The 25,614-nt window shown below is 34.1% G+C and overlaps 3 protein-coding genes across 3 annotated transcripts; 2 read left to right on the plus strand and 1 right to left on the minus strand.

Moving 5' to 3' along the window:
- Window positions 1-819: 819 nt before the first annotated feature.
- LOC114383665 (probably inactive leucine-rich repeat receptor-like protein kinase IMK2) lies at window positions 820-4,042 on the plus strand. Its single transcript, XM_028343389.1, has 2 exons — window positions 820-3,093; window positions 3,187-4,042. The coding sequence occupies exons 1-2, from the start codon at window positions 1,227-1,229 to the stop codon at window positions 3,798-3,800; spliced, it is 2,481 nt and encodes an 826-aa protein (XP_028199190.1). The 5' UTR covers window positions 820-1,226; the 3' UTR covers window positions 3,801-4,042.
- A 313-nt stretch (window positions 4,043-4,355) lies between these two features.
- LOC114383667 (sorting nexin 2B-like) lies at window positions 4,356-9,964 on the minus strand. The gene is made up of 5 exons (XM_028343390.1): window positions 8,827-9,964; window positions 7,589-7,798; window positions 7,174-7,434; window positions 4,749-4,835; window positions 4,356-4,645 (listed from the first exon to the last, which is right to left on the minus strand). Exons 1-5 carry the CDS (start codon window positions 9,748-9,750, stop codon window positions 4,565-4,567), a joined length of 1,563 nt encoding a protein of 520 aa, XP_028199191.1. The 5' UTR covers window positions 9,751-9,964; the 3' UTR covers window positions 4,356-4,564.
- An 11,028-nt stretch (window positions 9,965-20,992) lies between these two features.
- Window positions 20,993-25,058, plus strand: LOC114383281 (laccase-5-like). The gene is made up of 6 exons (XM_028342912.1): window positions 20,993-21,216; window positions 21,315-21,466; window positions 22,036-22,280; window positions 22,459-22,587; window positions 23,275-24,231; window positions 24,647-25,058. The coding sequence occupies exons 1-6, from the start codon at window positions 21,121-21,123 to the stop codon at window positions 24,775-24,777; spliced, it is 1,710 nt and encodes a 569-aa protein (XP_028198713.1). The 5' UTR covers window positions 20,993-21,120; the 3' UTR covers window positions 24,778-25,058.
- Window positions 25,059-25,614: the final 556 nt, after the last annotated feature.

The raw sequence follows: 25,614 nt of genomic DNA on the forward strand, positions 1-25,614 counted from the left end.
GGTATCTATAAAAAAAATCTTTTTTTATTTTCCTTAAATTTGGAATTACTATTTGTATGCTTATAAAATAAGTAAATTTTGATTTTGGTCTCTATAAGAACTTTTACTTTCACTTTTATCCCTCCAAAATTTAGAATTACTATTTTTTGTCCCTAATTTTCATTTTAAGGAAAATAGTTAATATTTATTTTAGGAATTTGGAAGAAAAAAACTAAAATAAACAGTCCTACCTAAATAGTCACTTGATATTTTATTAAATAGATAAACAGTTAAAAATTTCATATAATAGTAAGAGACTAAAATTAATTATTCCGTTTTTCTTAGAAATATTTTTTTTTATAAAAACTAAAATCAAAACTTACCAATTTTACAAAGATAAAAAAAACATATTAAAATCTTAATTTAACATTAGGGTGAACAATTGATAAGTTTTCTGGCGATGTTGAGTGATCAGATTCATGTAAGGGGTAGTATGTTTGAATGTTCATTCAAAATATGATGCATAAATTTCAATATAAATCTAATAGTTAATGAACTCCATTTTACAAAAGAAGAGTCTGATGCTTCTGCAAAACGGAAGTTGTAGCAGAAATCCAAATCCACACGTAGTCAGGTGAAGCGAGAAGGGTAAGTGAGTAATTTGGCAGCATTTTGTAGTTTTGCGGTCCGGAGCTGAAATGGGATGGGCCTATACTGCGAAGATGAAGAAGAAATAGCCGTTGGGACTTTGGGTTGCGGACAGACAAGAACATCAACATTGAAGAAAAGAACAAATAAATGTGCATTGTTGTAAGGAAAAAAAAACAAAAAACTAGCCGTTTGTCTTTGCAAGAAGCAAGAGGGAGGGTTGTACTGTACCACCACACCCACCTGACAATTGTCTGTCTTCAGTTTTTGCTCTCTCTTCCCAACACAAGATTCCTCACCCCGCGCGCCCCACTCTCTTATGACCATCACGTGCCTCCTCTCTCTCTTCCCATTCCTACAAAATCCCTCAGCCAACTCTTGTTCCTCTTTGTTTTAGTTTTCTATGCCCACTTCTCCTCTCTCTCACAATACCAACCACTGTGTGTGTGTCTTATGGACACTACTACTACTCCTAGAGAGAAGAAGACTCACCAAGTAATAATCAATCAAAGTCTCCTACTTTTTCTTCTTTAGTTCTCTCTTGCTTCATTCACTCTCCTACTATTTTCTTTTTTGAAAAATATTTCATTTTGTTTGCAATGGAGAACAAGAACCTGACCTCGAAATGTTTTTTTTACTACAACCCAAGTCATTTTTTCCGGTTGTTTTTCTGTTTGTGGATTCTCATGGTACCAGTGGCGAGTGAAGAGCGTTGGGATGGGGTGGTTGTGACGCAATCAAACTTCCTAGCACTTCAAGCGTTCAAGCAAGAGCTGGTTGATCCCAAAGGCTTCTTGAGAAGCTGGAACGACAGTGGCTATGGAGCTTGTTCTGGAGCTTGGGTTGGCATCAAGTGTGCTCAGGGACAGGTCATTGTGATCCAGCTTCCATGGAAGGGGTTGAAGGGTCACATAACTGAGAGGATTGGCCAACTTAGGGGGCTTAGAAAGCTTAGCCTTCATGATAACCAAATTGCTGGTTCAATCCCTTCAGCACTTGGACTTCTTCTCAATCTAAGAGGGGTTCAGCTCTTCAACAATAGGTTCACAGGGACCATCCCTCCTTCGTTAGGGTCATGTCCTTTGCTTCAGTCTTTGGACCTCAGCAATAATTTGCTCACTGGGACAATCCCCATGAGCCTTGGGAATGCCACTAAGCTTTATTGGCTTAACTTGAGCTTTAACTCCTTGTCTGGCCCAATGCCAACTAGCTTAACTTCTCTCACCTACCTATCTCTTCAACACAATAACCTCTCGGGCTCTATTCCTAACTCATGGGGTGGTAGCTTGAAAAATAACTTCTTTCGGCTTCGAAATCTGATCATAGATCATAACTTGTTGAGTGGAAGCATTCCTGCTTCTTTGGGTGGCTTGAGTGAACTCACAGAGATTTCTCTTAGTCATAACCAGTTTAGTGGAGCTATCCCAAATGAAATAGGAAACCTTTCTAGACTTAAAACTCTGGATTTTTCTAACAATGCCTTGAATGGAAGCTTGCCTGCCGCTCTCTCTAATGTTTCCTCACTCACTCTCTTGAATGTAGAGAACAACCACCTTGGCAATCAAATCCCAGAAGCCTTAGGCAGATTGCATAATCTTTCTGTTCTAGTTCTGAGCAGAAACCAATTTAGTGGCCACATTCCTCAAAATATTGGAAACATTTCAAAGCTTAGGCAGCTTGATTTGTCACTGAATAATCTTAGTGGAGAAATTCCAGTCGCCTTTGATAATCTGCGTAGTCTTAGTTTCTTCAACGTTTCTCATAACAACCTCTCTGGTCCAGTTCCCACCCTACTTGCCCAAAAATTTAACTCGAGCTCATTTGTGGGGAATATTCAACTATGTGGCTATAGCCCTTCAACCACATGTCCCTCCCTAGCTCCTTCTGGTTCACCTCCTGAAATATCAGAACACCGTCATCATAAGAAATTAGGCACCAAAGACATAATTCTCATAGTAGCAGGAGTGCTCCTTGTAGTCCTGGTAACAATTTGCTGCATTCTGCTATTCTGCTTGATAAAAAAAAGAGCAACATCAAATGCTGAGGGTGGCCAGGCCACGGGGAGAGCATCTGCAGCAGCAGCTGGCAGGACAGAAAAAGGAGTCCCTCCTGTCGCAGGCGAAGCCGAAGCGGGTGGCGAGGTCGGAGGCAAACTAGTCCATTTTGATGGACCATTGACCTTTACAGCTGATGATCTCTTGTGTGCAACAGCAGAGATAATGGGAAAGAGTACATATGGAACTGTGTATAAGGCTACATTAGAGGATGGAAGTCAAGCTGCAGTGAAACGATTGAGGGAAAAGATCACTAAAGGTCAAAGAGAATTTGAATCTGAAGTTAGTGTTATAGGAAGAATTCGACACCCGAATCTTTTGGCATTAAGAGCCTATTACTTGGGACCCAAAGGAGAAAAGCTTCTAGTATTTGATTACATGCCTAATGGGAGTCTTGCTTCTTTCCTACATTGTAAGTTTGCTATCATCATTTTTTATTTCCATGGTAGAATATTTGTTTAATATCTTAACACTATTGTTTTGACTGTTTTCCATTTTTGTGCAGCTCGTGGGCCAGAAACAGCCATTGATTGGCCAACAAGGATGAAAATAGCACAGGGAATGGCTCATGGCTTGTTATACCTTCATTCCAGGGAGAACATTATACATGGAAACCTTACGTCCAGCAATGTGCTGCTGGATGAGAATGTGAATGCTAAAATAGCCGATTTTGGTCTTTCTCGGTTGATGACAACTGCTGCTAATTCTAACGTCATTGCCACTGCTGGAGCATTGGGATACCGAGCACCTGAGCTCTCGAAGCTGAAAAAAGCCAACACAAAAACAGATGTATACAGTCTTGGTGTCATCTTGTTAGAACTCCTAACGGGGAAGCCACCTGGTGAGGCTATGAATGGAGTGGATTTACCTCAGTGGGTTGCCTCCATTGTCAAAGAGGAGTGGACAAATGAGGTTTTTGATGTAGAGTTGATGAGAGATGCTTCAACATACGGCGACGAGATGCTGAACACGTTGAAGCTTGCTTTGCACAGTGTTGATCCTTCTCCATCAGCACGACCAGAAGTTCAGCAAGTCCTTCAGCAGCTTGAAGAGATTAGACCAGAGATATCAGCAGCCAGTTCGGGTGACGATGGAGCCATCCCTTCGACTAGTGAATGAATATTGGGTGTGTTATTGTGGACAATTTTTGAGTTTACTTTTCTCTTTAGGACTAACGTGTAGTAGTAGTGTAGTGTAGGTAGGACAATCTATTATTCTTTCATTCTTACATTATTTTTTGCCTGTTTGGAGTGCCTGTGTCTGTACATAGTACCGTGCTTTCTAATCAGCGAGTGTTATCTTTAACACTTCATTAGTTTCATTTCATAATAGAAACTAGTTCTTGTTCTCCACCAACCAAACTCCCCCGTTTGCGTTAATTCTATTTCGTCACATTCGTAGATAATTGCTGCGGTGAAATCAACGGCACAAATAGCTCATGTCCAAGCTAAATGCGTTTTAAAATAAATCAATCTTTAAAAGGGTTAGATAGTCAACGTGGGTCCATAACAAAAAATTCAACATTAATTTATGACATGAGAATAAAAGAATATATATAATTCTAGGATTAAAAGTTAAAACTAAAAGACCTGTAAGGGAGGAGAAAATATTTTAAAGTTTAAATTGAAAAAAGTAAATTATGAATTTACTTTCTCTCCAATTAAACTAAGGATATATGCAAGAAATGTACAACTCTGATTAGTTAAACCCATTGAAATCTTGAAGGTTGGACAAAAATAAAAGGATATATGCATATACAACTCTGGGCTAAAGCTAAGTTCGTCTAAAGTAATGTAACTACATAAGATTACATTAATGGAACCAAAATCTAGAATTTCTGCATAGAAAAGGCAAAAACAATAATTTATACAGCCAAGTACATTTTAGCTGCTGTCACTCGAGTAAGCAGCCGTTTCTTCCGCAAGCTTCTCCCACACAGCTGCCGTCTTCTCTGCATAGCCTGCCTGTAAAATGGATGAAGTAGAATAGTTACTGTTCTGAATTACAAAAGATAAAAGCCAATTAAACGTAACAGCTTACAGAACATAGAAGATAAATGAGCTTTACTTGATTGACAACAAACCCTCGCAGCATGCTTAGGAAGTCGCTATTCCTCTCTTGGTCAATTCTTTCAAGTTCACTCCTATTATTTTCCTGCAAACATTCCACAATTATAAGTGATATTTTGACACAATATTCCATGATAAAGACTCTCCCAGCAATATTTCACAACAATGATCCGACCTACCAGTGAACCATAACCACACAAACCCAGTTATTAAAATATTGGATTTTACAATATCGGGATGGCAATGGACTTAGAAATCAAGTCTGAATCTATGACCAAATCTACTATTGATTGACGATTTTGATGCTATTCCAGTCTCTTTTTGTGTTTATTATCAAGGTGTAATGATGATAATTTTTATTATGATCATTTAGGATATTTTAAGTGGATCGCATTGTCAATTTTCCATAAGGGGTGAAAAGGTGTTTAGTGAATTCTCCCTAAGTTAATATAATTGTACACATGAAATGAAAGCAAATATGGAGACATGAACAAGAACATGACCAGACCAGACCAATTGAAAAACCGGTGAACCAATCCCTTGTCCAGTTCACTCAGTCCATAAAACCGGAGCAATCAAAACCCTATATAGGGATAATTACCCTGATCTCTCTTGAAATTAGGGGTAATTACACCTAAACCTTGTTTGATTAGAACTTACACTAACATTCCTTATTTTAGACATGAAATGACTTGCCTACCTCTTATGCTGTGTTTGTTTGAGGGGAGGAGGAGAGAAACAAAGGAGAAATAATGTGAATTTTATCCACACCTTTTACACTAACATTCCTTATTTAAATATTATTCTTACGCTTTATTTTAGACATGAAATGACTTGCCTACCTCTTATGTTGTGTTTGTTTGAGCCTTTCAGGGGAGGTGGAGAGAAACAGGGGAGAAATAATGTGGATTTTATGTGGGTTCCATACCTTTTACACTTTACTTTAATTCAAATATTTGTCTTCTATTTTCATCCTCTCTATTTCTATCCTATAAACCGAAAGCAGCATCAGCCTTTAAATATATTGTATGCCTGAATGTTCCACTCACTATTCTGTGAGGGACTTGTAGTAAAGCTTCCTCGTGGGGTATACAACAACAACAAAGTCTTATCCCACTAGGTGGAGTATGATATATATTTTATATTTTGTATATAGGGATATCTTTACACTGAATCACTGATATATCTTGAAGTCAGAGATAATTAAACCTAAACCTTCCTTGATTTAGAAATTACACTTACATCCCTTATTTTATATATTATTCTTATGCTTAAAGACCCTTTGTTTTCAAAAATTACAAATACCTCCCTTATTTTTAAGTACAAACCATACACATTACCTTAAAATTAACAAAGCAAGAGACACAAGGGAGGTAGGTGTAATTTTTGAAACAAACAATATCTAAGGGTAACTACCGCCAACCTCAAGGGAGGTCCATGTAATTATCTCTTTTATATATATATATATATATATGTTGTATGCTTGAATGTTTTACTCCATGTCCAATGTAGGACTTTGAGGCTCTTGAGCAATATAATGGTCATCCTTTGCTTCCATGTGGCATTTTCTGGATGATTATTATTCAACCTCTTATAATTGCTTCTACAGGACATAAATAATATGGTCCTTTTAATTTAAAACTTACTTAATCTGATTTCATATGATTGTATGTTAATTTATTAATTAATATATTATATAATATGAAAAATACTTATCTAATTATCACCATTCAACCATGGTCTGACTAGTAAACCATGAGCCAATAATGTCTTCACTACTTCAATGATATTAGTCTGATCTAAAAAAACACTGGATTTTCCATATTGAGATGGCAGTAGATCTAGAAATCAAATTTGAATCTGTTACAAAATGTGCTATCAATTGACATTTTTAATGGAAGAAGCAGCCCTCGAAGAAACATTTAAGTGCAACAACATGTGGCTTTGACACCATTATAGTCTTTTTTCGTTCACCCTGACACTTGTCTACAAATACACTTGCATTATAAGCATCAAGAAAATCCAGTGAAAATATATATAGAGTCAAATTTATCATCAAAGTGAAAAAATACTAATTTTTATTTATGATCATTTATGATAATTTAATAGGATCTCATCAATTTTCCACAAGGGATGTAAGGGTGTTCAAAATTTAGTGACTATATCAAACTCATTGACTGAGTTATGTTGTGTCATATCTTCTCCTACATTAATATAACTGCACACATGCAACAAAAGCAAATGAAGACAATAATCTACAGTATATGACAAATATGGAGACATGCATTATATAGTATGACAAAGAAAATATGGAAAAGTCAGTTCTGAAAGGGAAAAATGAGTTAATATGCAGGGGGATAAAAGCTCAAAAGTCGGAGTTACGTATACCAAAGAAAGGAGAGGACAACCCAATAAAAGGTTACCTTGATTCGTTCATACTCTCTATCTGCACAAATTTTAGCATTCTCAGTAACTCTAATGGCTTCTTTTAACTCTTCAATTTTCCGCATCCTAGACTTGTCTCCACCAAATATTTTGGATGAAGCAACTTCAAGTTTTTCCACCCGTGAATGTAAAGAAGCTAGTTCTGATGAGAGTGTTTGAACAGTCAACAATGCACTAGATCTGTCAGAAAATGCATTGTTAACAGCTAGCATTGTCCCAAGGTATTCATGTAGTTTATCCTGCAACATAAAGAAGATACTACTCATCAACAACAGAAAATAGTTAGGGATTATATCAGGAGGTTAACGCATCTATCATCATGATAGTTTCCACCATACATTTATAAAGAAGCTAAAAGGTTCTATCATAAGTCACAAGAATATTTGTACTTGCCAAATGTTTGATTGTCTGTGTATTCAGCTCTCTATATAACCTGCTTGCTTTAACAGCTGCAGTTGCCACATTTCTCATGTCAGCAGCTCGAACTCTCTGAGACTCAAATATGGCTTCTTCCGTCTCAAATTTGGTAAGCTTTACAAAAGCCAGACCTAATTCACCAACCGTTTCACCCATGTCTTGCTGAAACTTGACAAGGGATTCAGCCTGCAGGTCAATGCAGATAAACAAAATCAAGCTCGGCAAAGTGAAAAACAACATTGTTCTTATTCAGTTCCACAGGACGAAAATGGACATGGTATCTAAATTCCAAAAAAGGAGGCACATTTTAGACAAAATTCAATAATCACAGCAACACTTGAAGAGGAATGTTTGTCAATTCAACCAAGTAACCATATTTTTCAAAATCTCTTTCAAGAAGCTATCAGAAAGCTATTATTCCCCCCAGAATAAGCTTAATCCAAACATGCATTCGGAGAGTGTTTGGAAGTGCTTTTACAGAATTATTCAGACATATCTTATAATTAAGTGCTTAAGCAGGTGTTAGGTTAAGCTCAAAAGCAACTTAAAGCTTCTTATAAACTCTTTAACTTCTTTTAATAATCCTCACTGTTCACTAAAGCTTATCCGGGTAAGCTTATTGAATAACCACTTAGTTAAGCTCATTACCCAAATACTCCCTCTAGACTCATATATAAGCAAAAATAATTAATTTCACACTAATTAAGAAAAATAATTGACATCATTTAATTATCCTAATCTCAAGTAAAAAATAAAGCTATTTCTAAAATGCCCTTCATTGGAACTTACTATCATAAATAAAAAGGAGTCACTGAAAATAGAATTAGAATTAAATGAAGGGTATTTTACGAATAATAAAATTAAATAGGACAAAATTAATTAGATTTACTTATATTTAAGTCCAACATACAAGACTGATTGTTTCCTTATGAGTCTAGAGGAAGTACATCACACTCAACTAATGAACATGGAAGCCAAAAGCTCATAATGAACTTACTGAATAAGCACTTAATTAAGCTCATTACCCAAATGCACTCAGTTAAACTTTTAATGAGCTTATTGAATAAGCAAGCACTTGGTTAAGCTGATTACCCAAATGCACCATAGTTAATCTTATGATGAACTTACTAAATATGCACATAGTTAAGCTCATTGCCAAAATGCACCATGGTGAACTAACAAACACTAAAGCCAAAACCAGTGAAACACAAAACCTGCTGAGAAACATTGCTAAGATGGTGCTCAAAATCCACCAACTTATCCTTCCTCTCCATGAACTCCTTATCCTCCTCCACAACAAGTGGCTTGCTCCCAACCCAGTCATTGGCAACAGACTGCTTCAACTCCTTGAAAATCCTGAGCAAGTCCCTCCCGCCCTTGGCCGGCTGAGCCACCTCTCCCAGCTCCGCCTCTCCCCCGAACAGCTGCCTTGGCAACCTCACGGCGCCATCGAGCATTCGCGACGCGACATCGAAGGTCTTGGCCAGCGGCAGCCGCCCCTTGGCCTCGAGAAACAACCTGAGCTCCTCGCTCCGCCCGATCACCGGGTGCGCCGCCAGCTTCCTGAGGTACTTCTCCAACGCCACGCGCCGCTGCTCCACAAACTCCTGCTTCTGCATCACCTGGCTCTCCACCGTGCTCTTGTCCGGCCGCACCGGGATGAAGAACCCGCGGTATGCCTCCGAGAGCCGGTCGGAGAGTGTCACCACGTCGCGGAACCGCCGCCGGACGGCGTACTCAGCACCGATGCCGCCATATTCGGGGAGGTTGGTGCGCGTGGTGATGAGGTAGGTGTAGAAGGCGGCGGCGCCGGGGACGAGGGAGGTGGCGATGTCCTGCTCCTTCTGAGGATCGGTGACGGAGATGTGGAGGTAGTCTTCGGAGCCGGATCGGGCGGCGGGGGATTCGATGGCTTGGTCGTGACCGTTGGAATCGAAGGAGGTGAAGATCGCGTCGGCGTAGGAGGGAGGGTCGAGGAACGAGTTGAAAGGGGAATTAGGGCTCTGCGGCGACGTAGGACGGTGGTGCTGCTGAACGGAAGAGCCGTCGTCATCGAGGATTAGCGATTCCATTATCTCGTCGTCCTGCGAGACATGGAGAATCTGATGTTGTTCGTTGTTGGAATCGTGATTCATCATTTTTGGAGGATCTGGTTACCAGTAAAGGGAATTGGAAATCATGACGAGGGAAGTTTGAAGAAGAAAAAGAGACAGAGTGTGAGTGTAAGGAAAGAGTGAACGAGTTATGACTCTCGACTCGGGGTGCCTAGTGAGTCAATTCAACTCGTGTAAGTAAGAAAAAATATGATAGGCAAGGAATGGCTTCGGGTGCCTACCTAATCTAACCACCATGAGAAGCCCGTTTGTCTTGTGTGTCACGCTTTTGATACGAAACAAGCCAAGCCAAACCATTGTTCTTAGATGGATTATTTACATGATTTGTAATTAAAATTGTTACGACTTATGTTTCAATATAAATCCGATAATAAAAAAATTGAAAACAAAAAATAAAGATTCTGTTTAGATTATTTTGTGAAATATTTTTGTCTTAAAAGTCTTTTTTATTTAAATTTTAAATATAGTCTAACAAGTGTTCTTTTCTTGTGTGGTTATTTTCTTTTGCTGTTGTTTTTAGGACTATTTTTGTTTGTTGTTTGTGTAATTATTTGTGGAGTTTGTTGTCCCTACGTCTTGCAAATGGAATCTTTGATTATATTGTCAATCTCCTTGTAATTGTCGATTATTTCCTCCAATATCCTTTTAGCTTTCTATGTTTCAATTGTATGTTGCAAGGTCTGTTAGTTATAAGATTAAGAAAAAGCTGCTTACACAACCTTTCTGCACTACTTTATATATTGTAGCGGCTTAAAATTATGTTTTTTAATTGAATTCGTGACATCTTTTTTTGTCTTATATATATATTTATATAATAAAATATATAGAAATATAACATAAAATGGATTTTATTTTCTACCATAAAAGAATTTACGTGAATAAAATATTCATATTTATGTTAATTATCAAAATTAAAAATTTATCAAATAAGGATATCAAAACATCTTTGGTCAAAAACAAAGTCATTCAATTTTTTTTTATAAAAGAAAAACAAGTTAAACATTCAAACAACATAAAGTAACATGTTTAGAACATCATACAAATAATATAGAAATTTATGTTTTAATCTCATATCCTATCAGAGTTGTGCCCTAGTATCCTCTAGCTCTTTAAATTCATCTACCTAACCATCTACTCTCACAAACACAAATGTTCAAGATCATCACAGGATCCAAAACACAAATAACATACAATGAGTGAGTTATCACATTCCTAAACAGGTAGAGATAAACGAAAGCACATACGCACACATGTGTACATATGTGTATATATATAATATAAATATAACAAGTTCAACTTAACACAATTTGCATCATTTTGCCACTCATTGCGTAACATCACTTGTCCTAAGGATTTAATCACAAAATCACATTTCATACCTTCACATTAATCACATGTTGAACAATACATCTCGAGTACAACACAACATTTCACACTCACACAATTCATTATTCACCATCACGTAACAAGTCTTAATGATCATTACACATGTGTTATGTAATAAATACACTAAGACTCGATCTTATATGTAATGTGGTACCATGTCAGTGAAAAACTTCATCGGACGCCTAAGAGTACATGACAAGACAGACCACACAAGTCAGGTCACTCTCACTAGGTAAAATCATAGGGAGATCAATCAATATTACATTATTTTGCGAGAATGCTTTAACCATGTGGGATCGACACAAGCTTAAAGGAGCATTCAAACCGAGTGTATTTATCCTCAAGGCCTAGACTCTCAAGAGTCCGTCAAGACTTCTCCCTCCTGATTCAGGTCCAACCCAAAAAATATTTTAATGAGCAGACTCTTTCTATGAACTATATAAAACACAAAACTCTTCAATTGTTCTCAAACTAATTTTAACTTGTTGCACATCAAAGTGATTAAACTCGTCAGGTTCTCACAATGGATCCTATCACAATACTCATCGCCCTTAAAGGGTTTACAATTGTGTGATTGTACATTTCATAACTCACAAATCAATGCATACAATATCTTAATACACATGTATCTTATAATTCAACATATACTTAATTCATCACATACTCTCAATCTCAATCACAATTTCATAATATTAATATACAATTTATCATGCCTCATGAATCATATATACATCACACATTATTAATATTTGCTTGAGCAAAACATATATATATATATATATATATATATTAAATCGAACTATATTATTTTCAATTAAAAAGAGTTTCTATAATAATTAAATTAAAATTGCATCAAAAGAAATTACTACTAAGCATTAACTTTACAACTTTCTTTAATTTATTATTTTATTACTTTTATTATTACAATTTATATATAACATGTTGATCATTATCGTGGAAAGATATAGGACAAAGACAATAATTTGTATAAAATAAATAACTAAAGAGAAGGATTATTTAGAATACAATTCATGTTCATTAATAATGTGCAATTGATGTGTGTGGTGTCAAACATCAAAAGTGCAGTGGTACAGGACATAAAAATTCGCATACAATTTTAATATGATTTGAAATTTTATCTTAATATAATATTACAATACTTTTTTCAATCTACCACAATATGCAAAACAAACAAAGAGAGATTTTTTTTTCTTTTGACCATTTATTCTTTATCATAGTATTCTAGATTCAAATATAAACTCATAACGAAAATTAACTAGTAAAGACATCATATTAATCATTTAGTTTAATCAATTCATACTAATTAGAAGGAAAAAAAACTCAATTTCTAGGATTCTCACGCAACACAAAAACACATCAATTTCATAGCAATTTCGCATCGGGACATTAATTGACCCATCAAACATATATAGTTCATAGTTATAATTGTAAAGATATAATCAAAATTACAGAAACACCCCAAAATAAACTCCAATTTAATCTTCCAAGGATCCCTACGCATGTTCATTTTAACTCAATTGCGATAAACTCATCTCTTGCCTCTAAGTGTGCTCACATGTGTAGTCCGGCAGTGATAGCGATGTCTCTAGTAGTTCCATAAGATTCCTCAAGTTTTTTCTCTGGTTGCTCTGTTAGAGTTTTCAAGCGTTAGAGAGAAGGAGAATAGATTAGAGTCTCAATTTCATTTTCCCCGTGTGAGATTTTTCTCTCTCTCTACAAACCTTAATTCAAAAATCTCAACGATAAGAATGTGAGGAAATGAATTTCGAAAGTGATGTCCAAATTTTAGAATGATCCAACGGTTAACGAGTTCAAGATCATAGTTTTATTGAGATAGGTTTTGATGTATGTAGAAAAAAAATATATTTTGGGAGAGGAAAAGGGAGAATGAAGTGGGGAGGAAAAAGAAGATTTTAGTAGGTGGCCATTAAACTCAAAGATAATTTTTTAATATATAAATAATGTTTTAGATTTATAATAAATATTTAAATTGTGATATATAAGTTTTTTTAAATGATGATAATTTATTTTTAAAATATTAAAATTAATATTTTTAGGTAACCATGTTTTTTTAGAAGGTAAACATGTTAGGTTATTGGTATAAAGTATTTATTGGCTTTACCAATAACAAATCTTTGTAGATGATTCTTCTTTCCACTACATTTTTTCATCTATAAGTTCAACTTTAAAACTTTGGCAAAAAGGAATCGAGGTTAATTCTATTAGAGGTAAACATGTATGCGCAAGATTCAATCCATCATGCTGTCAATTTCACTAAAGAATTACTTTTTATTTTATTATCATACTTATTGTTTTATTAAATTGTTGATTTGACAAGTTCTTGATTAAAATTAGAGGTTTATTATCATGATAGAGATTATGATAATGAGAAACAAGTTTTTTATTATTTTAATCTAAATTGTTTTTGATTGTAGGATTATTGTGAATAGAACATCAATAATCTAAATAGATCAATATATATGTAATGGTCTTTATTGGATAAAGATGAATAGATCTCATTTATTAAATTACATATATAGATGATGTATATGTGTGATTGTCATCATTGAACTTTAACCGTAATATTATATTATAGAGTTAACCTTGAACTATAAATGATGAAAGAAAATATTATATTATTATTTTACTAGTTTTTGAAGGTAAAAGATATTATTTCATGTTATCCGAAATGTTAAGGAGTGTTTCTAGACGCTTGCCTTGATTAGTAAATTAATTATGATTAATTTACTACTTGTTTAGTGTTAAACCTACGGGGTCACACACAAATGAGTGATCCAATCTTTGTAAAATAAAATAATTTATTTGATAATTAAATTAGAGAATTTAATTTAATCAAATAAATATTTTAGTAGAATATTATTATATTTTTTGCTAGCACCAAGAATATAATTAATATAAAAAGGAGAGTATTATTTTATAAATGTGAGAGTTGTCCATAAAATAAGAATAATATTCTATTACTACATACCAGAAATGTGATTAATTATCGTAACTAAGTCATATAGTGAATTATCTTTGTCTTATGTTAGAAGGCTTCTTAAAATAAAATATATGAGATCATTTTTATTTGTATAAAGATAAAGAGATATGAAATTATCTTTCCTTTAGAAAAAATGACTAAAATTTATATCTCTTTAATATTATATAAGAAGCATCTAAGAAGGTATAAGATGGCTAAATTAAACTTCACCCATATCTTAAACTTTTGAAATAGTTAAATGGAAGAACTTTTATAAAAATTAATTATAACTTATGGGAAAGTTTAATTTATTTTATCTTTTTATTTTCTTTTTCTATAAATATTTATGAAACAAAGTTGTAGTTTTAACTACGGGAGACAAGAAAAATAGTCTAACCCCAAATCAATTAATATATATTTTTTATTCGTAAGATGGTCTAAACTTACGCACCATGCTAACCAAATATACATAAATAATTCAGGTCTTAGAAGATTTATAATTATTCAGACACTTATTTATCAATTGAGCTATATAAGATAGTTAAAGAATATTTAAGTTGAAAGAAAAAAGATAACAAAGTGTGCGTAAAACTACTTTATAACCTATTTTCTCAATTATTAAATTCAAATCCAATATCATCTCAAATGAAAAGGCAAACAAGCTTATAAATCACACCTTCTTAGGGGCTGAAACAAATTAGTTAATTAAATATTAAGACATGTGTCGAGATTTAATTTCTTTTAATGCATTTTGTTATATTTTCATTCTTTGTTTCTCTCTTCATTTTATTTTCAAAAATCTACTGTAAATCTCTCTTTAGAAAATAGCTCTATATAAATTGAATTGGACAAGTTTGGATTTTCAAAATTAAACTCGGTATATTTTGAGCAGTTTAAATTATGCTTCAAGTTATTCCAACCCGATCCAAGGTCTTATTTAAAAAATCTAAGCTTTTTGAATATATATATATATATATATATATATATATATATATATTAACAATTTTTATTTATTTAATGAATAACATTTTATATAACATGGTATTATATTTATAATGGTATTATTTATTTTGAAATATATATTATAAAATATACCTTAATTTAAATTTTATTGTTTTTTTCGTCCTACTTTAATTATACACATTGTTAAAATGATATATTATAATAATAAATCGAATTCACCCGATCTTATTCTTAATTTACCGAGTGAATTTTGAGTTCAAGAATCTGACTCTAGCCAATTTTTGATACACCCATTTCAAGTCTCAACTCGTCTCACGTTCACCCCTAATATTGAGGGTTTCATCATTGATAGGACTAAAGGTTTATGAATTTATTTAGTATATTTCTCTTAATGATAGCAATAATTAGGATACGACATTTTCATTACAGAATCTTAGAAAGAAAATTAGTACATTTATCATGGGCAATTAAACGATGAGCATGTAAAGGTGTTTGCTTTAATTAATGCCGATTTGAAATGAAACATTTGTCTTCTTGTTACTAGTGTAATAATTCTTCAAAGAATGTTACTTCGGAGATGAAGCATTAAGCGAAAATGTTTTTGTTTGATTTTTTTGAAGGTGTGGCCTCCTCATTTTCTTGTTGGGTAAGTGATTCTATTTTTGTGCATGTCTCTTCTGCATCTTATATTTTTTTCCTTTTCGTAAATAATTTTTCAGTTACTTTTTTTTAAAATTAATGTCACAGTTTAGTAGTTTAGTAGTTTAGCAGTGTTCACTTATCATCATCTAAGAAACTCTTACAAAGTTGGAGGATTTGGCATTACTTCGGTGTTGCAATGGTTTTCTATTTTTCTTTTTCAACAAGTTGGGGCCCAAAACTAAACCACACTACGTTGGAAAGATGATGGGAATTACTATTGGCATCCCAATTTGCTAATTAAAATCCCTCACCTTTTCTGAATTCAGAAATTTGTTTTCTAAACGTTTACACTCCCGCAACACAACGGAAATAAAAACCAAGTTGAGGATATGTATAGCAATCCATTGATAAGGCGTCAAATAGTTTTATGAACATTTTGTTGCAGCTGACCAATTTTATTTTATTTTATTTTCTGTTCAACCTGCCTAGTCCAATAACCATGGAACATTACATAAGTTTGGTTTATTGACTTGGCATTATTTTGCATAAGTAATTAGTACATCCATGATAAACAAAAGTGGTAAAAGGGATATTAGTTACTCCTAGTACAAAATGTTAATCATATGTTGGGATTACCAGTAGAAAAAGTTATTCAAGAGATTATTATACAGATTTAAATCGTTAATAATTTTATCCAATTATAACTACTCATTTAGGAATAGAATACAAATTTTTACTCACATATGTTCATGGATAAAACTTACAATAAATTGGATTTAGATACTTAGAATAAATATGTTTTCTCTATTCAAAATTATAAATAGGATACCGGTAAGTTACCCTTTCTCCCTGCTCAATAAATAGTACCGTGCTGCTACGATTTATTCTTAGTGTTCAAATTAGTATGTTCAGATTTCAATTGATAATTTCTCGATAAAAAGAAAAGGATTTCAATTGATAATTTGATATGTTGGTAATTAATTAACGAAGTGGACATGAAAACCAACTGGAGTTGGGTTCACTCGTAGTGATTAATCTCCCACAATATGGTGAATAAAGGTTTGAATCTATTGAGAGATACTCATATTTAGTGTTCGATAATATCTTAAGCAGAATTGTCTTCGAAGAAAGAGACCTCTGAAAAACTAAAAATGAAGTGGGCATGAATGATTTTTTCACTCTAAATAATTGAACTTGTGTAGAGAAACACACTTGTTGGACTTCTACTTGTTAGGCAAGTAATCACACTGATATGACTAATAGTCAAATTGGCTTTTCTCCACTCCATGTAGAACAAAATCAACCAGACGCGATTTTTCTAAAATTTCTGGAGATGATATATATATGTGAACATATATGCATGTTAATAGCACAAGGTAGCAGGCCTGACTCATTGAATGTTCTATTCTATGTGACTATGTCACAACGCATAAATATGACACTGCAATTAAGAACTTAAGATGCTTATATATCTGGTATGATCAGGCTAATTTGGAGGGAGAGATTTACAAAGACCGTGATAGATGAAAATAAAGGTGAAGAGGTAAGTGAGGGAACTTCCTAGTTCCTAGTCAAGTAATAAGAGAAAAAGCATAGAAGAGGGGTAAAACTTATAGATCTGCTCGATGCAAAGTGCAAACACACAACTCACAAATCACAAGTCATTGGTGTGGAGTAGTCATTATGGTTTTTGGCTTCTTCCAGCAATTCTTAAGGATTTATGGTTAACAAAGAAGAAAATGTGACTCATGCATGTGAGATATCATTAGGAAGGTGGATGGCATGTGTGCAAAGGCCTCAATTATGTTTCAACCTTTTGTTTTATTATATTTTTAACTTTTTTTCCTTTTTGACTATGACTATGAATGATAAATATTTGCCTAATTGCATATTGGCGATCTGCTGATCTCACTCAGTGCTCATCCTCTGGACTAGCTCGTCCCTCCTGTTTTTAGAACTCCATTTATGTTTTTCTTGCATGTATATATAAAATAAGTATTTTACCTTTCCGGTTTTACTCTTTCATTCATAATATTCGTGGATAAAGTATTTCAACAATTTTCTTTAACTTTGTTTAAGGTATAGTAGAATAATCAATGGAAAATTTACCCATTTGTTATTCTTTTGGTTGTTTTTTTAGAGAAACAAAACAATTAGTGACAATTTTAAGAATTCATAAATAATTATATTATTTAAATAAAGCTGTTTGTTTTTTGTTGAATACTTGAATATGATGGTCACAAGCAATTTTTAAAATTAAAAACTAAGAAGAGAAACAAAAAGCGCCCATAGATTCATGGAGTGCTCAAACATTCCTACTCAATTATTTCCCTTATTCTAATCAAATTGGAGTCTGTCAAAACATGCTAATTGGTGTCAGTTAAATCAAGTTTTCAATTCAGTTAGTTAACAAAGTTGAGATGAGATTAATTCCTGCCTGATTCTTGTGATACAAAATAGCTAGGTGCATAAGATTTGTCCATTGTACACCAACCAGCCTACTGAAATTTTTCGTCCTTTGTGACATCAATAGTTCTAGGGGTGCTAGATGCGTCACACATGGAACATGCACATAAAAGTTCATACAGCATTATAGTGAGTTCGATGAACTTGTAAGGATTATTCTCTAACCGAAACTCGTGTTTATGGCTTCATTACCGTTACATGTGTGCATTTTACAACAAAGGAAAAACATATCATTTTGAGCGTGGTCTTTAAGAAGGGCCCCATTTCTGTACCGAAGAAATGATGGATTTGTTGTTTAGTTTAATTTCTTTAATCTCTAATTATTTTGGATTAGAGAAAACGTTGACGGTGGAATTAAAACGGCTCAAGTTCGCACCCACTTATAACTAACCACGAAAACCCAAGAAATCAAACACCCTCAAACAAGAATTAATAGAAGGTGGGAAATAATTATCTTACCAGACAAATGAAAAGCTATTGCGAGAGACAAGCACCAGCAAATTTTTGACAAGGAATTGGCTTCTGCTCTTGTGTCAATTTTAAGCTTCCTTGCTTTATTTTGTTTTTTGTTTTCACACTGTGTTTAACGACTTTTGAAGTACTTCCTATTATTTCCATCTCAAGAATATGAGAAAGTCAGTAACAAACTCTACCAACTTTCATATATGATGTTCTTTCTTTATTTCTTGTTCACCTATTCAATTGGTCATTTGGGTTCTCTATCTCATGTTAAGCTTTGTCACACTCAGCCTCCATTAATTGACATGCTTTCATTCTCAGCATCTAACGGTTTTGTGACAAACCAAAATAATCTTTTGAGGCCTTGGCTAGATGTTGTTATCAACTCAATCAAAGGCACTATTGAAGATAGAGTGAGAATACTGCTAGAGGAAAACGTTCCATATATCTTTCTTGAGATTTAAGAATTTATAAATTGTACGAATTCGCGTCACCACGAATTCAGACTTGTCCAACCTTTAGCGTGTCCTTTGCTATGTCAAAACATTTATGTATATCGAAGGTTCTCATCCTTCTGAGTGTCCAGAGTAGCTAATTCACAGATGCAACTATAAGATAGCATTTAAGTATATATACACTTGCCATGTTCAAATTTTGTCTTGTTCTAGACAAATCTAACCCATTCCTTAGACCAAATAAAATTTGTCATCACATTTTTCAATTTGTGAAAGAAATCAGTATACATAGTTAATAGTTTTTGAATAATTGAATTGGCTATATTATTATGAAAATACGTTACATAACAAACAGATCATTAGGAAACCAAATCCTCCATCACATGGTCAAACATCTGAAAAATCGTCACCTGTGATATTTTGTTTAACATGTGGCACTATGGTGATCACCCCCTGAAGATGTTAGTCAAAGTGATGATATATATTGATAATTATACATTCAAGTACGTATTCTTGAGTATGACTGCAGTCTTGTGTGTTATAATTCCCCGTTGATAATCCACGTTTGAAATATAGGGAGACAGACCACCTAATTTAATACTCGATCCTAAGTAGCATTTTTTCATGAGTATCTCTAACTAAATTCTTGTTGGACCCAATCAAATCACGTTAATATTATACCCCATTTTATTTGCTACGTACCTAATGGCAGCACTATTAATTCTTTACATTTTTAATGCTAGTTTCTTTCCTATCAATAGCCACTTGAATTAAACAAAACTATTAGCCTAAATATCCTAACATATAAGCGTTCTTTGAACAACTAGCCACTTAACAAGTTGGAGAAGAAAAGAGGGTCAGGGCATACCCTAAAGAGAAAATTAGCCTAACATGTGATCCGGAGCTTAAGAAACAGCCTCTTTAACATTTAATCTTGTATTGGTTAATTATAGATCAAGGCAATATTCAAGTTGCGATAATATTGTAAAACAGAGAGTTTAGTCTAACATAAGAATTCTTGAACAACTAAGTTAGAGAAAGAAAAGAGGGTCAGGGTATACCATAAAGAAAATTAGCCTAACATGAGATCGAGAGCTTAAGAAACAGCATCTTTAACACATTTAATGCTTAATTATAGATCAATCAAGGCCATATTTAAGTGGCAATAACATTCTAAAACAGAGAGTTTTAGTCTAAATAAAGGGCAGACTATGTTTTCAGAAGTCATAGTTGTTTTTAATGTCTATTACTTTTTCATCAAAGCGATTACCTATCTTTGTAACAAGTGATTTATTTTCTCCAACCACCGAAACAAGAAAAAAAGAAGTCAAATTGGACTAACACAAAATTAATTGCACTTTTCTTCACTTTCCAAACTTAGCTTACAATTAAATAATACATAATCCCAAGTAACAAGAATCACTAGATAAAAACAAAGTAAAATATGTTTGACGGGGCAAGGTTACTTGCACAGAATTACATGTTAGTTTGCTATAGGCAAACTATTTCAGGCCATATGGTAACTTCTTGACAATAAAGATGCATAGGACACAACTTGACTTGGACAGCAAAGGTAAAAACCTTTTTGCTATGCTTTTTAGTTGTGGACCCTTTGGAATGTCGAATACTTTTACAGTAATGAAAAAGTTGAGGATGTAATTGTACCGCGTTAAATGCCAATTAAAGGGAAAAGGAGTAAAATATTCTATTCCTGAACAGTCTCAAAGTAATCATGTTTTGCGAAAATTCAACCTCCAAATTGAAGACTTGAGAAGCAAGCATTCAGGAACGTAATTAACTAGTGGGTGCAACAACTTTAATAGGGTTGAATTAAGTTTCTTAAGAGTGCCTTTGACCAATTTGCCATAACAAAGTTACCTAATCTGCCAACCTGAATGACTCAAGCTCTCTCCTTTGTTCTCCCCTATAAAAACATCCTCCTCCCAATATCACTTCCATTGCAATTTGCAACCTTAACCATCACTGGCACATAGGTGTTTATTGCTACACACTAGAAGAATTATGGAAGCTCTCAAGACCCTCTTCTTAGCCATTTTTGTTGTCTTGGCTTCAGCATTGTATTCAGCCAATGCCAAAATCCAGGAGCATGAGTTTGTTGTTGGTTCTCTTTCCCTCACTTTTTTTTCTCTCTTTCTCTTTCTTGTGTCCCTTTCTTGCTAAGAAAATTAACTTATTGCTATTTGTAACGGAGACAGATTCAAGCAACGCCAGTGAAGAGGCTGTGCAACACCCACAGCACCATCACAGTGAATGGACAATTCCCTGGTCCAACATTGGAAGTCAACAATGGTGACACTTTGGTCGTCAAAGTCACTAACAAAGCTCGTTACAATGTGACTATTCACTGGTATCATATCAAAGCAACCTAGCATTTCGGCTTTCACCCTTAAATATACTTTATTAAATGTCATTAATTATTTAAAAAAAGACAGTTATTCGTATAACAAATTCATATATTATATTTTCTATAACATTATTTCTTTTATTTTTTTCTTATGTCAATCATCTTATTTTATATTCTCTCTCTTTTCATCTTTCTTTGTTGTATAGCATTTACTACGAAATTTCTGTACCAGTACAATTTCTCTTTTAAAAGAAATCAGCATTAGATAACTTCTATACTTTTGATGCATTACTTTTTTGATAAAAAAAAAAAAACCTTTTATTTTTGCATTTTTAACATGTGCTCACGGTTGAAAAAAAAGTTCTTTTTAATTTTTTATGCACTTCTGAGAATTAAATGTAACACAGGCCTTAATTAATCTTGTCTCCAAACGATAAGTTATAGAAGGCACGTTATACTCATATATATATTGCATGCTACATGCATATATATATGGAACTTTTAGAAGAAGGAAAAAATGTTTGAGTGACTTAGTTTTTGTTGATCCTTGTTAATTTCTTGTATGTGTTTAGGCATGGAATTCGGCAAATGAGAACAGGATGGGCTGATGGACCAGAATTTGTGACTCAGTGCCCTATTCGTCCTGGAGAAAGTTACACCTATCGTTTTACCATTCAAGGACAAGAAGGAACACTTTGGTGGCATGCTCATAGCTCATGGCTAAGAGCCACTGTTTATGGTGCTTTAATCATTCACCCCAGGGAGGGAGAGGCGTATCCTTTCACTAAGCCAAAGCGCGAGACTCCAATTCTTCTTGGTAATCATTGTATTTCACATATATGAATATAATTGGTAATGATGGCACTAATGAAAACGTGGAGGGGATGATTAAGAAAATGATATTGTGGGATTTGTTGTTTTCATTTTTCCTTGGACAAACATTATGCACATGATGAAGATGGTTTAACGGTGTAAATAATGATTATTATTATTAGGGGAGTGGTGGGACGCAAACCCGATCGATGTTGTGAGACAAGCTACACAAACAGGAGCAGCACCTAATATTTCTGATGCATACACCATCAATGGTCAACCTGGCGATCTTTACAAGTGTTCTAGCCAAGGTTTGATTATATTTTAATTTTCATTGAACTCACCAACATGCCACATCTATGTTGGTCGATTAATATATCAATCTACAATTTACAAAGGTTATATTAAATACACATAATTTTTTTGAAAAAAAAAAGAAGGAAATAGTAATTAAAGAGAAATTAAACTTCCTGGCAAAAAAAAAACAAAATTTAAAATCAAATATTTAATTAATATATTTTGATTAGAGGAATGAAAATTGAAATTTTTGACAGAGATAACTAGTAAGCAGAGAGATAGAACAATATACAGTCAAAATAAGTGACTCCTTTTTTTTTAATGAATAATTTTAAATTTGTGATGAAATTAATATCTTAAAGAGTGCATTGTACCAATTGATTAACAATTCATGATTTTGAAATATAACATCTAATACACTAAGAAACTCAATATCTTAATGTGATATAAATATTAAAAAAGACACACGCCCCTGTTAGAACAAAATAGCAATTTTTGGGGGGCCATGAAAAAAAGTATTCTTTGAACAAAAGCATCGCCGTGCAATTTACAACTTGTCTAAGACACATAGCTTTGGAACAAAGAAACAGGGTTACCCCTGCATCCTGCAGGTCCTAGCTAGACTCCAAGGGAACATTATTTGTAGTACAATGATTTCACAAACCCGACATTTATTTTGTTGATGATTGGCAATATTGTAGGCACCACCATTGTTCCAATAGATTCTGGCGAGACAAACCTCCTAAGAGTGATCAATGCAGCACTGAACCAACCCTTGTTCTTCACAGTGGCCAACCACAAGCTCACAGTGGTTGGTGCCGATGCCTCCTACCTTAAACCCTTCACCACCAACGTCATCATGCTGGGACCAGGCCAAACCACCGATGTCCTCATCCAAGGTGACCAACCTCCCACACGCTACTACATGGCCGCACGTGCCTACCAATCCGCCCAAAACGCACCGTTTGACAACACCACCACCACCGCCATTCTCGAATATAAATCCGCACCGTGCCCCGCCAAGGGTTCTTCGATCAAACCCGTTATGCCGTCTCTCCCAGCCTACAACGACACCAACACAGTCACTGCATTCAGCAAAAGCTTCAGAAGCCCCAGAAAAGTTGAAGTCCCCGCAGAAATTGATGACAATCTTTTCTTCACCATTGGCCTTGGACTCAACAATTGCCCGAAAAATTTCAATGCGAACCAATGCCAGGGACCGAATGGAACGCGTTTCACTGCCAGCATGAACAATGTCTCGTTTGTTCTCCCAAACAACGTTTCAATCTTGCAGGCTCATCACCTTGGTGTGCAAGGAGTGTTCACCACTGATTTTCCTACGCAACCTCCTGTCAAGTTTGATTACACTGGTAATGTGAGTCGTTCTCTGTGGCAACCTGTTCAAGGGACCAAAGTGACCAAGTTGAAGTTTGGATCGAGGGTGCAGATTGTGTTGCAGGATACTAGCATTGTGACCCCTGAGAACCACCCCATTCACCTTCATGGGTATGATTTCTACATCGTGGCTGAGGGGTTTGGGAATTTTGATCCGAACAAAGATACTTCCAAGTTCAACCTTGTTGATCCACCTATGAGGAACACTGTGGCTGTGCCAGTGAATGGATGGGCAGTTATCAGATTTGTTGCTGACAACCCAGGTAAAATTAATTACCTTAAATCAAAATAGTATTTTGCACCAAATGTTTTGGAAGGTCTCCACTTATATCACATGACATGTAATAGAATATTATTATAAAAAAAATTATCACAGGTCATGTAGAAATTAGTCAGGACTACGGTGGACACATAATAATCTAAGACTATTTAATCATTTCTTATGCAATTAAAAGGGTAAATGATTTTGTTTACTATCATTCAATTAGAAATTATGAAATGCATTATATATTTATTGACTTTTATAATTAAAGAATTATACTAAGTGATTGATTGATAATATAAAAATTTACATTAGATGTTTGTTAATCTATTAGTTTAATCCCAAATTCGCATTGTCTAAAAAATATCAATTTTTTATGTTTAATGAAATATAATTGGTTGATCTGATCTGTGCAGGAGCTTGGATCATGCATTGTCACTTGGATGTTCACATCGGATGGGGTTTGGCCACTGTGCTTTTGGTGGATAATGGAGTAGGCCTGTTGCAATCCATAGAGCCCCCTCCTGAGGATCTGCCTCTATGTTAGGATAATCAAAATCAAAATTATTGAATTTGTTACCATAGTTCAGTTCCAAAATTTTCCTAGTTCATTGTTGTTTCCCTGTATTGGAGGTATTTCTCCTTTTGCTTTTATTTTGTTGTTCTTTTCATATAGAGATAACCCGGGTTTAAAAGAGACGGTGGTGCGTGATTTCAACACGGAATGCCATCTTATATGGTCACAAGCCCGATTGATTAAATTGATGTCGGTTGTTTTCTTCCCCTTGTGGTTAATGTTATTAAGAAAGATGATTTTGACTATGTCTATCCCTATCTTTTCTAAAGCGAAGTGTCTTTTTGTGTGTTTGTGTCACGAGATAAACATAATACAATGTTTTAAAAGAAAACAAAAACACAATTTACTCAATGTCAGATATGAAAGTACTGTGTTTGATGCTGCAATTGGTCATCAAACTATAAACTAACATGGTAGGAGTAAGATATTTTCAGAATAAAGTTGGAACTTAAAATGATAAAATTGCAGAAAAAAAGAATAAACTAAGCACAATATAACTAAAAAAAACTAAGAATAAATAACACATGCACTTATCTAATTATAAATCGACATCGTGAATTTTTTACTTTTAATTTTTAAAATCATAGTAAGAATAATTTCTTGTTAGTTTGATAGTTAAAATAAATTTTTACACTAATAATATGTGTCTAATAAATAAATAAATAAACTAAATGGTTTTGGAAAATTAAAACACCACCCATTTTCATCAAAGTAGGACTGAATAGTCCAAACATCATATGTTCAAATTTACGAAATAATAGTAGTTTGAATGATTACAAATGATGAAGTGATATTCAGGTATAAGCT

The sequence above is a fragment of the Glycine soja genome, chromosome 14, assembly GCF_004193775.1.
Source record: "Glycine soja cultivar W05 chromosome 14, ASM419377v2, whole genome shotgun sequence".
In the NCBI taxonomy this organism is placed as follows: Eukaryota; Viridiplantae; Streptophyta; class Magnoliopsida; order Fabales; family Fabaceae; genus Glycine; species Glycine soja.